Source organism: Colossoma macropomum, unplaced genomic scaffold (genome assembly GCF_904425465.1).
Source record: "Colossoma macropomum unplaced genomic scaffold, Colossoma_macropomum, whole genome shotgun sequence".
NCBI lineage: Eukaryota > Metazoa > Chordata > Actinopteri > Characiformes > Serrasalmidae > Colossoma > Colossoma macropomum.
This window is the reverse complement of record NW_023494791.1, coordinates 44,645,410-44,658,986: the sequence shown is the minus strand read 5'-3', so window position 1 is coordinate 44,658,986 and position 13,577 is coordinate 44,645,410. Positions and strand designations below refer to the sequence as shown.

Below are 13,577 nucleotides of genomic sequence, written 5' to 3'. Positions count from 1 at the left end.
AAACCTTGTATCTGCAAAATGGCATCTTTACAGGAGAAGGAAAAAACCTACTTTACTTTTAATGTAAGTTAATGGAACCAGACGTTTTTCCCCCCCAAGTCATTTTGGGCTGATTTGTTTGGTGCATTCTTCATGAAATTTACACACTGTGTGTAAAGGTCAACAGGAATTTTCAAATTATGTCAAAAAATGGAAATAGAAGATTTTCGTCCGACAGCAGCAAATATATATATATATGCATAACCCAAATGCAAAGTTAAGGTAGTTTTTGATTGTTCCATATGAAAAGTCAGGGCACAGTTATTAGGGTGGACTAAATAAATAAGACTATTATACTAGCAATTATTGTCACCCAGCTGAGGAACAGCAGAATTAGAATAGGACTTTCGCCTTTATAACCAAAGACTTAGCATAAAGGCACAGAGGAAATACACAGAACAGTATTTAAACAGTCTCTAAGACCCAGATTAAACCTCATTTCTTGACTCCAGCTTTTCTAAATCACGAGGCCTGGAATAAGCTCATATTAGCGTCAAGAATTTGGTCAAGTAAGGAAATCAAACCCTGGGTCGTACCTGCTGAACGCACCACAAACGCATAGAAGCTCCAAATATCTCAGAATTTTATTTACATCCAGGCCGCGTCGATGTGTAATTAGGCCAGGAAGAATGTTTAGAGAAGCTCTCTCTCCTGAGTTTAATGATTCTGCATAGTCAATAGGTGAGTACTTTGCTCGGCCAGACTGGCAGTGCTCTGACGCAACGAGGGAAGAACTGAATACTGCAAATAAATGAGGAATGATAAAAAATACAGTCTACATTTCAGTCAAGTTAAATAAAAACGGCTTAATCTTGGTTCAAAAAGCTAAATTCGGTCAGTCAGTGAAATATGCATATACAAATATACAGATACCAATTAATTATATGAACTTATAGGCTGCAGACTTAATGTAGATAAATATTTAGGTTTTTAAATATTTAGCCTACAGTTTCTATGAATTTTAGGCCAAATTATCACTACATTTCCACATCTCCAATCACATGCAAGTAAATCAGCAATGTAGAAATAAATTAGCTACTATAAAATCACAAACTAAGCGATGTGTTAAGCGAGAGGATGGCTGTGAACCTAATTTACTTTTTTCTCATTTTCCAAACCTGTAGACTCCTGAATTTACACCTGGAGACCTTAATGACTGGTCCAGAATGAAAAGCCACTGCAGAGAAGACAACAGCAGCCTTCCTTTATCGTGACCTCTGAATGCGATCGATCACTTTCAACTGCGGAACTTGGTGGTGAAGCGTCAGTTCTAACAACAGAAGGTCGTGAAGCTTCACGCTTGCTGATGGTTGACCTCACGGTCAGGGAAGTTGTTCGTTTTGTATGCTGAAAATTCTGTTCTTATCACCCTCAACTCGAGCCCAACAAAACATCCTGTTTACAAAACGTGAAACTCAGGAAAACCCGCCTTCCGTTACAGCAGACAGGCGGACGACACACAAGGCCAGAGGAATACAGAAAACTCGCCTGACCAGCCTCATCTCACCTATGGTGACCCTGGATACACCCCGGCACCTGTAAGAACAGTGCATTCTGGGAACAGTGCATTTTAAACAGTACCTCAATCACTTTTAGACATTAGCCTAAAACCAGACTTCTACAATTAAGACAACAGACGGAAAACTGAATTAAAGGGGAACTCCATCGATTTTCCTAAATTAATTCATTATTTAGTGGTTAAGATGTAAACAAAATCATTCAGAGTGGTTTGGTGTGAAACGTGCCTTTCTTGATAAATTAAGAGTCAGAATTGTTCACCATTGTAGTTCCAGGAACCAGACGTGCGTACATCTATATTACAAATATCACCATTTCATCTGCTTCCAAAATGACCAGTGAACTTACAGGTGTCTTGTATGTTTTTGTGTGTCACGCTGATCATTGTAAAATCCTGAAAATTTAAATAATATATTTTCTTTGGGGACTATTTTTTCCTTACAACGCCCTGCATGTACCTCTCCACTCTGCACGTCTTTTGGAGAAGTGTCTGACTGCAGAGCCGCGGATTTACACATCAATTAGTCGTCATTTGCCACTGTGCATATATATCACTGTTAGCCGTTAGCTTAGAACAGACTGTCTAAAGTGGAACACGCAAGAAAACAAAAGCTATCTACCTCACTATTCTACCTCATGAACTGTGGAGTAGCAAGTAGTTTGTTGTTGAGACCAGCAGATTCCATTCACTCTGGGTGTGCTCTGCGTCGGCGCTGGCAGGTTCTCTCTCTCTCTCTCTCTCTCTCTCTCTCTCTCTCTCTCTCTCTATGACAATTTGGATCCTGACCTCCTCGAAGTCCTCTGATACTCTGCAATCTTCCAAAATATTAAGAAAAAATAAACTGTAAACAAAAGCTGCTGCTGGCGTTAGCCGTGCTGACCGGCTGTAGCTACAGGCGAGTAACAACAAAAGCAAATTAGCTCGTGCTCATTGATCTCAGTTGAGAAAGTGGTTTTGAAAGGAAACACAGAACTAAACCTGGAGTAAAACCTTATAAAATTAACCTATAAAAATACATTTTAGGCCAAAACTTTCTAACAAAACTATCACAAAACAATGGCTCAGGTATCAAGCCTTGCATTCATGACCATTTTGTATAATAACGTAACGGGATGTTGCTTTTGGAGCCATTAAACGCACCGAACGTCTGGTTCCTAGTACTATCATGGTGAACAACTCTGACTCTGTAAATTTCTCTGGAATGATTTTGCTCACATCTAAACCATTGATTGATTAAGTAATTTTACAAAATCGGTGGAGTTCCCCTTTAATAGCTATTCCTTGCAAACCTGTTCCAATTCAATGTAATTAGAACAGATTCTCCTCACTCTTTGATGAAGAGTTCTTTAGCACATAAAAGCTTAGATCACAAGCATTTAAACCTAAAAGTCCCTTAAAAAAATCCTACCATAGTGGTTAAAATTGATTGTCTAAAGGCAAAAGCTCAAGTTGCGATCAACAAAGAGATTTTTGTATAAAATGCGAACATTTTTAGAACTACGGTCACCTCGAGGACTCTACTGAAGATGGTTAGCCCCTAACATTCCTCCGTCTTTTCAGTAGTCCAGCTATTCATTTACAACAATGAAACGCACATAAACGAATAAAACAACAGATGCAGTAATAATATTTTCAAGCAGCAGATCAACTTGGTGATTTCAAGGGGGAAATAAAAGTAAAAAGGAAAGTCAGAAAGCTCCTCTTAGAAGATCTCCCAAGCATAAATGTGCACAGTTTCAGAGATATGGATTAAGCCTAACCCTGGACTAACAAATATTTATAAGAGAATCAATTTTATATGAAATCTAAGATCTTAATCTGTACACAGGAGACCAAACGCGAATTACTAGCATTAATTTGTGCGAGAAACTGGCGATGAAAATACTACAAAAGTGGAAAAAAGATATAATGCCATTAGGCTCTCTAGGCTAGAGGGTCAAAAAGCCAAATGCTGCTCTAGCCTAAAATGGCCAATAGCAATACTAAGCTAAGAGAAGAGTTTAGAGTTAAACTCAACTGTCTGCTATGTAGAACTGAACCTTTTCAGACCTTGTCTAAAAACTTCAGACAGCGTTAAAGCGCTTATTTCTAGGTCTCGGTCAGGTTTGGGCCAGACTGTAAAGTAATCTAACTACCCTAATCCTTACTTTTCTTCTTTGCTCAGTCATAACTGAAGGCTACTGAGGTTTAACAGTTAATTTGGTGAGATTGAGCATCAGTCGGTTGGTCATTCAGTCAGTCACAGCCCTTCTGTCAGATGTTTCAGTCAAAGAAATCCACACATCTAAAGTAACTCAGTCAAGGTTCAGACTGCTGCTGCCTAAAACAAACAAACAAACAAACAAAAAAAAAACAAACATGTTAACATCATTATCCCAAATAATGGGATGATTTTTTTGGAAAAGTCTTTAAGCATCCAAGGTGCTACTGAAACCTGAAAAGTTCTAGAGAACAACCACAGACCGGTACAAAATATGTGCCCATTAAAGATGAAATGGTGTCTCCCGAATCCAGCCTTTCAGTCCAAACAAACCCTTCGATTAGTTACTAATCACGCTGATAAATGAGAGAAGCGACAAAGGACAGTAAATTTGACAATAAATTCTGGGCTGAATGGATCTGGTTTTAGAAAAATAAGAATTTAGAGTTGCAAAGACTCTATAAGTAAAACACAAAGCTGTAAATGTGCTACACACTGTTGTAAAATGGACTGGAAGTCATTGCTTTGGGTCTCTTTTTAAAGGTTTTAGTATAAACACCTCACGAAAGTTATTACTAATGTTTATGCTGAACTCTGAATGTTTTGCTCTGGGTGATGTTGGGGGGATGATCATTTTTTGCAGTGCTAAAAGGCTGGCATTAGCTCCGTTCAGCAGTCTGAGACAAATCTGATTAGACACCACGTTTGCTGGACATTCCTTCCACCCAATCAGGATAAGCCAATGCAAAAGTAGAAGGAGGGCACAAGGAAGAACGCGCTGAATCCCACTGTCCAGTAAACAATATACCGGTACGGCAGTTCCACCTGCATATTCTGCCTGGCCTTCCGGACGTCTCCGCTTGGAATTCCAACAAACCAGCACACGAGAGGGATCGTGAGGGCCTTCATCACAGCTCTTGTTGCTAAAAGCATTATTACTCCCAGCACGAATCTGAGCAAACACAGCCCCACCAGACTGAAGCTGAGGGTTGGTGCTTGTAATGGAAGCATGGAGGCTGGAGGATCTGGGATCAGGGCCAGTTGGTAGTTAAGGTGGGACGCCACGGCTATTCCTGCCCCGGTGCCCAGGATCTGAGCGGTGTCGCCCCGAGAGGTGCTCCACGTATCCAGGGTGAAGGAGAAGAGCCCCATGCCTGCATGAAGGGACACTATGAGGATGGGAGCGTAGCGACAGGACAGGTTAAACGTGTCGATCACATCCAGGGCAGGACTGAAAACCACCAGGATTAGCAAGCTGTAGAGGAAACCGGCAATGACGTCCTGTAGGAAAACAAAAGGAACAATGTTAGGTGGTAGTTCACTGGATTAAAGGCCAGAGCACACCAACCCATCAACACCAAACACTGGGCTAGAGTGGGACTGTTTGGAGTCTAGAACAGATCTTCAGCTCCAGATCGGAATCTGATTTTGCAAATATTAATAGTTTACTGAACTGCTGATGAAAGGGAATGGCCACCTACTGTCATCCAGGAATACAAAATCCAGGACCAGTAAATTCTCCAGAGTTTAAGGCTCTAGAAAGTTCTCAGGCCATTCTCGCTGGTTCATTTGGTTTATTCATTATCACTCTAGAACCGTACAAAACCGAATGCCAATATTAGAATATAGCGGTTTGTTGGGAAATGCTGGGTCAGTGTGCCATGGCCTTAATACAGCTCAACATCTGGCAATTCATTTTACAAAAACTCAGTTTCCTTAAACTCCACTCCATTTGCATTAAACTCCACTCCATTTGCATTAAACTCCACTCCATTTGCTTTAAACTCCACTCCATTTCCATTCAACTCCATTTATTTAAATATTTATTTATTTATTTAAATTGGCCCTATTCATGTTTAAAACTAGATAGGACTGACAGCACATAGCTATAGTTTAATTTTATATTTTTATAGTTCAGTGATGTTCTGGCTCTTAAGCACATTTAACTGCCTGAGTGCCTCAAGGTTCACCTTTGGCCTCGTTCTCATTCAGGAGCTGGACAAAACAGACATGCACCTGAGTTCTGGGAACCAGAACGTCACACCCAAAAAAGGTAAATTTGCAGGGCATCAATTTTTTATCAGCTTTATATTATCACTGTACATGTACAGTACTATTCAAGTCTTAGGCACCTCAGCAAACTGTTTAAAATGATTTATCCCAGCAATGAGTGCATTTTTGATTGTAAAATCATCATATCATTAGAATAAATGTAAAAAAACATGAATATAGAAAAAAATAATAATTAAGAATTTTTTGCTCTACTTTTGGCATTATTGTCACTGCATTTATTCTTATATTTATATATAAGTGCAATAAAAAACATTTTCGCCAGAGCAAATAAAAAAGTAGTGCCCAGATAAAATAGTTTTTTTTTTTAAATATAATGTTCTCTGGTACTTAAAACTTTTGCACAGTATTATATATGCTCTATTCAAAGAACAATTCACCCACTGTTATTGAAACAGTTCATAGCTAGAACACTGTGCTTGATGGATCTTCCCTCCATGTACCCAACAGTTCATCTGTGATTTGGGTACCTTTGTGCCCAGTTCTCATAAGCTCAGCTGCTACAGCTGCTACAGCTGTACTGCTGGGTCTAACTGGTACTCATAGTTCATCTGCTTAGTACAACTACTATAGAAAAAAATCTATTAAGCTACAAACTACAGAATGGTGAAACTAAGAAAGACTTAAAATGTAATGAAGTACTAATCAGGTGGAATACGTTTTCTCAAAATATGTCCACACAGGAAAGTTTCCACAGGATGTCCTCAGCATAAACTACAGAATTAAGAGGGTCTATTCGAATTACGCATTACTGTTTACTGCTAATATGTTCACTGCATTTAGAGGGAACCAAAAAAAGGCACAATCAAATTAGAAGGGATCTTAGTCTATGTTCACATTACCAGGTTGAAGTGGCACAAATCAGATTTTTTCCTTAAAAATCAGATCTGATGTTTTCAGGGCTGTGTGGACACAAATCTGAGTTCAAATCGAGTCCCTTTCATATGTGGTCCTAGATCGGATACGTATCCGATTCATGGCCATGCGACCTTAATGTGACGCTCAGATTGGAATTCATGTGCTTTTTCTCCGCTCCGCGCTGCGCCATCTTTCGGCGTTACCATGGCAGCAGCGCCGAACAGAAGTTAAAGCCTGTAAACGGTGGAAAAGCAGCTCATCTCACCTTTTTCTCCTTCGTCTCGCTCTAATAATGAAGCTGAGAGCTGATCAGAGTTAATGATCTTCTCAGCGAAGCTCGTTCTGCTCGTTAGTTTGTGCTGATGATGCTCGTGATTCATTCACGTGACGTTACTGAGTAAGATGAGCTCATGAGGGTCATTTCAGGACGCCGGTTCATCACATTAATGACAGATTTGAGTCACTTACCTAAACGAGTGTGAACCATCGTGTCAGAGAGATCGGATTTGAGCAAAGAATTGGATTTGAGCAACGAGGCTTGTAATGTGAACGTAGCTTTAGAAGCATCTTAATATTTTCTTAATAATCAGAAGCATATTAATACTTCCTTAATCCTAAATAAAAAAAAAAACTTCCAAAATACAACAGAATAGCATTTCAATTTGCACAGGATTGATAACTAAAAGAAACTGTGATTATTTCTACAGTTCATTTTATAGCAGGTGATCTTTCTGAACACAGAACTGCATTAAAAGTCCATTAAACGTTACTGAAATGGCAAATTTGGACAGAACTAAAAATCACACAAATAAACTGGTAACATCTACATTAAAACGCTTAAAACTCACTTGTGAAACTAATCTCGTCCGAGATTAGTTTCACGAGTTAGACCTACAGTGAACTTCTACAGGCACATCTTCTCTGAACTGCCAGATAATCTCAAGACCTTGTCACACGGTTTAAAGTCTCATTCCACTACAGAGAAAAATCAGCTGTCTCTCTGAAATCACACACAGCTTTACTGTTTTATCAGCTTCCTGATAAAGGAGTCGGCACATTTCTCCAACGTGGGTCCAAAATGCATGTGCATCACAATTTTAAGCCTCAAGCCATCAAGTCCTAAAAGCTCTGACGCTAGTAGAGCAGCCAGTGTTGTATCTGTAAATAATGTATCAGAGATAAATTCAGAATCTATAATAATACGTCATCATGGTCAGAACAAAACCCGAAACCTCTTATCTCCGAAATAGTTATCCTTACAGAAGAAAGTACGTCAAAGTATCAAGATTTAACCAGTAATTTTAGACCGTTTTTATTGATCCATTTATCATTTACAAACCGTGTAAAGGGCAACTGGCATGTTTACTTTATGTAAGAATAATGATAATAATAATAATTAAAAAAATGACAAAAATGGAGCAACAGGTTTTTTTTTTCCCCTCCAACAGCGATAAAATATTGAAAGTGCATAACCTGCCCCACAGTTCACACAACTAGGCTTGAGGAGGCTTGGATAATAGAGAAATTTCATTCAATATGTTTTAATACAATAAAACGGTGTAGTAAATGCGCTATGATTTCACATCTCATTAACCCACATTACCTGATCATTTCTCTTGGTTCTGAACATGATTTAACTGCTAATAGGTTTCAAACCAGAAGCGTCACAGATGATAAAGCAGAGCTTTTCCATGGTGCACCTGTTTTTAAACCAGTCTCAATTTGCAGGAAACTGATGAAGGAGTCTAATGTTTACTACAGATAATGCAAAGAAAACACAACTTTAACTACATTTCTAAAAAATGGCATTATGTATATATATATAAAAAAAATCTGATTCGGTCCTGAAATCTGATTGGCTGAGCTGTGTTCGAAGCCGTTGTAAAATCTACGATATACCACTCCTATGACGCCTCACAGCAACTGAACTCTATCACTGCGCCACAGCACAAAAAACCCTTCTGCTGTTAACACATTAATCTTCGACTCTAACGCTGATCACACGGAGCAGCGAGTGTACTGACGAAGTAAGAACCCGTTTTAGTTTAAACTGAGGGTCTGAAAACTTATTTTCTTATCTAGAACTCGGCTGCTCAGCTAACCAACAGGCTAAACATTAAGTTTAGAAATTCCAGCATCTGTTGTTAAATCGTGACTGCTTGTCGAGTATGAATGTGGACGAATCCCAAATGACCATTTTTAGTGATATTTTGCATTGCTGGGCTGCAGGAGTCAGTATTTAAACTCCGACGTAGTGCACTACGTAGGGAGCAGGGAGCCGTTTGAGATTCAGTGTGAGAAAAGTGGCGTCGTCAGACTGGCAGAGACCTCACGGTGCTAATTTGGTGACCAAAAAGTACTTATAAACTGTATTTGCATTAAACAGTGCTGTGTTATCATATGTTCACTGTTGTACGAAAAAGGTACAAAGAAATTCATGAAATGTCTTCAGTTTTTCTCCTCATTCAGCGGTCAGTGGTTGCTTAGCAACAACACCGTACTTTAAAGGAACTGCATTTCTTGGCTGAATATTTGTTTATGTTGGTTATTATTAATAACAACTTAAATAATTATCTAAAATATTGTGCATTTTTATATATAATATTATATATTATATATTATTATATATATATATATATATATATATGGCATTGATTCGTATGTTTTTGTTAGCAATAAATGTGTAACTATGAAGCCGGGATGGCACTGTAGTCTTAGTGGTTTCAGCTGCCAGAATGATGTTCAGAAAGTCATGATTATGTAAAATTTTAAGGTCTAATTAAGCAGTTATTGGATACATGAACTCAAGGAGGCGTGACTAGAAGTTCATCCCTCTCCGTCACGTCTCTGTAAGTGTTTGATTTGCTGTCAGAAAACCACTCCATGGTGCGCTTTACTCTCCACCCCCCCCAAAAGAAGAGTTTCTTATTGCACTGTGTTGATGCCACATAGAGGCTGTACTTAAACTACAAAACCAGCTGTTCAAACAATGTGTTCAAAGCTGTGTTTAGTGTCTGTTCAAACATGTAAGGCGGCCTGATGTTCCTAAGCATTTTCTCTGGCATCCATTCAGTGGCAATGTGAAAAATGTTCATGTCTTTCAGGGGAACATGGAACGACAACATGGCATGTAATTTGTTACAGAACAATGAAAGCACAAAGTACAGCACAGGTCACAATGAGCCACACTGTGCGGAGTTAATAATTCATAAATGAGGCCACGGTAACTTATCAATAATGCTAAACTACATTTAACATTTTAGCTTTTTTTCCCCACAAATATAGTAAAACTGACACTGACACAAACCTAAAAATCCGACGTTACTAAATTTGTAAAAAAGTAAAAAAACAAAAAAAAACCCTCTTTATTTATCTTTTGACACTAAAGATCGTCTAACAGCTATTTAACCTTTTAACTCTGTGGGACCACCGGTGGTTCCAAAACGCACATCGTCATATTCTTTACTTCATAACTTTCATATTTCATAAAATTAATTCAAAAGGTGGGGGTCATATGAGAGCTGTAACTGTCCTCTTTCCAGTCAAACAGATGGGTAATGTAGTTTTATAATAAAAGATGCTGAACTCTTTTATTTAAGGTTTTTTTCGACCCATTTTTCCACAAATCTGGGCTATAAACTATAAACAGATGGCGTCTCTTCAGTGATCTGCTCTGTAAAAATTATTTTTATAAAATAATACAAAGAGCGTCTAAGATTTTTGGCTTTCAGCAGTAAATTGTAAGCATATAGCAATATGTGTGATCATAAAACACGTTCTGTTAATTTGAGGAGCTTTATAAATAAATTACATTTATTTCAAGCAGTTACTGAATAATTTGCCTTACGATGTGGGCTTGTAAATTCAGATGGAAAAACCCACAAGCATAAGAGGTTAAAAAAGTTTAAGTGTCAAATTTTGAAATCATCATCATGCCAGTAACATCAACACAGCACATTCTGTTTTGTGAGCTTCTCCGAGGCACACAGAGTGAAAGGCAGCTGTGGATGAGTTGTTTGAAACTCAGTGAGAGCTCAGCGTGATTCGTTCTACAATGCTTTGTGCCACATGGAAAGGAAATTATATTTTAAGAAAAGATTAGTAGGTTTTGAAAATAGTGTAAACCAGTCAACGTTGCTAGGTTTCTGTACGTGGATTTCGGAAAAGTGAAAACCAATGAAATTACACGTTTAACAACTGGAAACAAAAATAAGCCAAGTGTATAAAACGGCCTCTAACGGCCTGTGCAGAAAACATCATCTGCGATCGTAGATGCATCTATGTAAATTCAAACGTGATCTAAACGTCTCATGTTTTCTTTCCAATTCTTTAAAAGCTTTTTCAGATCTGGTAAGGCTTTATGCTTCCCATGATACCTTGAGACACTTTAACATGTTTTTCACTAAACTTTATGCATCAGATGCTTCAAGTCCAACAGTTAAAGATTACAAACGGAAGAACATTAAAGGGAAACTCCACCGACTCTGCAAAATTACTTAATCATTCAATGGTCTACATGTAAACAAAATCAGAGTGGTTTGGTGTGAAATGCGCCTTAATAGAGAATTTTTTAGAGAAATTAAAGTTTTGGCCAAAAACTTATTTTTAGTAAAAATAAAGTTTTGGCCAAAAACTTATTTTTAGTAAAAATAAAATATTACTCCAGGACGTGTTTCCTGTCAAAACCATGTTCTCAACTGAGATCAATGCATGCCAGCTAACATGCTTTTGTAGATACTAACATGTAGCTACAGCCGTTCAACATGGCTAACGCCTCCTCAAATTCACGTTCCTTTTGACTAATCAGGTCCTCGGGCGGCGCATTCACTGACCAGATAACACTGCCAAGCAACACTGGAACTACAGAAAGCGAAAAGGTTCAAAAAAAGGTTTGTACGGCAGCTGTATTCACCCAATCGGCGTCGAACGGTGTCCTGTCTGTTTACTGTGCCTAATGTCTGTTTTTTCGTATTTATTGTATTGTTTCTAGTTTAATGTTTGCACACTTATGCCTGCATGTTTGCACTTTGTTGCACCATGTTGGTCCTGGAGGAACTTCGCTCCACTGTTTTGAACTTTTTCGCTTTCTGTAGCTCTAGTGTTGCTTGGCATTGATTCCTGTTCAGTGAATGAGAGAGAGAGAGAGAGAGAGAGAGAGAGAGAGAGAGAGAGAGAGAGAGAGAGAGAGAGAGACTGAACCCGCCGGTGCCGAAGCAGAAGAACCCAGAGCGAATGGAAATTGATGGTGTTAACAACAAACTACTTGCTACTCTGCTCACCAGTTTATGGGGCAAGACAGGGAGGTGAACTATCAGCTATCACAGCTCCTCAGATGAATAACGTTACTCACATAAGCTCTGACTTTTGCTGACACCATGTGACGCAACGCCGCTGACCCATCAGCACAAAAGGCGCGCAGGGTGTGGGCATACATGCAGGACGCTGTAAGGAAAAATAGTACCCAAAAACTTATTTTTTTCTAATTTAGCACTATTTAACCATCATCAGCGTGACACAGAAAACCTTATAAGACACATGTATGTTCACTGGTCATTTTGGATGGCAGATAAAATGGTGATATCTGTAGTGTAGACGTCTGGTTTCTAGTACTACGATGGTGAACAATTTTGACTTAAACACTTGAATGATTAAGCAATTTTGATTTGAGTTCCCCTTTAAATCTCATCACAGTGATTCTGACAACTGACCTCATTGGTACGGAGGCTTCCGTCACTTAGCAACTGTGGAAAACATCTAGGTTTGGTGGAAAAGTAGGAGACGGGCTTAAAAACAACTCGGGCTTCTTTAGATATCCAACAAAGAAATGAATCATACAGTACAGCAGAAAGGAGGAACGAATGGGCTGTTACTCGAGACTGATGAGCCTGTGTTAATGGAGTCTGGCTGCTTCTTCTCTGAAGTCACTCAATCAACCTCACCCCTGACACACAATATGGCCGTAACCATGGAAACAGTCTCACTGGAGACGGCTGCTCGGCACCCCAACACGACAACCAGGCACATGAGGTCATCCCAGGCATGACACTACCACTTACAGCACATGAGAGACAGAGTTGAAGTATCCTCGCCCTGCCTCAAACACACCCTGACCGAACCCATTAGATCATCAAGCTCAGGGAAAATCACCTCCTGAAAGGGAAAACCTCACAATCCACACCCTCACAGACCCGTCTGTGCTTTGGCCGAGGCAGACAGGACAGGACAAGATGACACAGACATCCTGAAAGGTGTCATTAAAGCTATTAAAGTCATCTATACGAGGGATGCACTCAAGCACTGGAATCACTGTGTGTTTCATTGTGGAGAAAATATACAGACTAAGGCTACGTTCACATTACCAGGTTGAAGTGGCACAAATCAGATTTTTTGCCCTAAGGTGACTCAGATCTGATGTTTTCAGGGCTGTGTGGACACAAATCTGATCTTTTCAAATCCAACCTGAGCCTCTTTTATATGTGGTCCTAGATCAGATACGTATCCGATTCATGGCCGTGTGAACTTAAACTACGTTCACATTACCAGGTTGAAGTGGCACAAATCAGATTTTTTGCCCTAAGGTGACTCAGATCTGATGTTTTCAGGGCTGTGTGGACACACAAATCTGATCTTTTCAAATCCGACCTGAGCCACTTTCATATGTGGTCCTAGATCGAATACGTATCCGATTCGTGGCCATGCGACCTTAATGTGACGCTCAGATCGGACTTCATGAGCTTTTTTTCCACTGCGCATGTGCCATCATTCAGCGTTACCATGGCAGCAGCGCCAAACAGACGTTAAAGTCTGTAAACAATGGAAAAGCAACACATCTCACCTTTTTCACCTTTGTCTCGCTCTAATAATGAAGCTGAGAGCTGATCAGAGTACAGC

General features: G+C 39.3%; 1 protein-coding gene across 1 annotated transcript in view; it reads right to left on the bottom strand.

Annotated features, from left to right (window-relative positions):
* Positions 1-1,394: 1,394 nt before the first annotated feature.
* sgpp1 (sphingosine-1-phosphate phosphatase 1) overlaps positions 1,395-13,577 on the bottom strand; it is a 28,572-nt gene continuing 16,389 nt past the window's right edge. Inside the window, exon 3 of the mRNA XM_036575136.1 lies at positions 1,395-5,039. Coding sequence (XP_036431029.1) covers positions 4,488-5,039 — 552 coding nt within the window. The 3' untranslated portion in view covers positions 1,395-4,487. The remainder of the gene's footprint in view (positions 5,040-13,577) is intronic.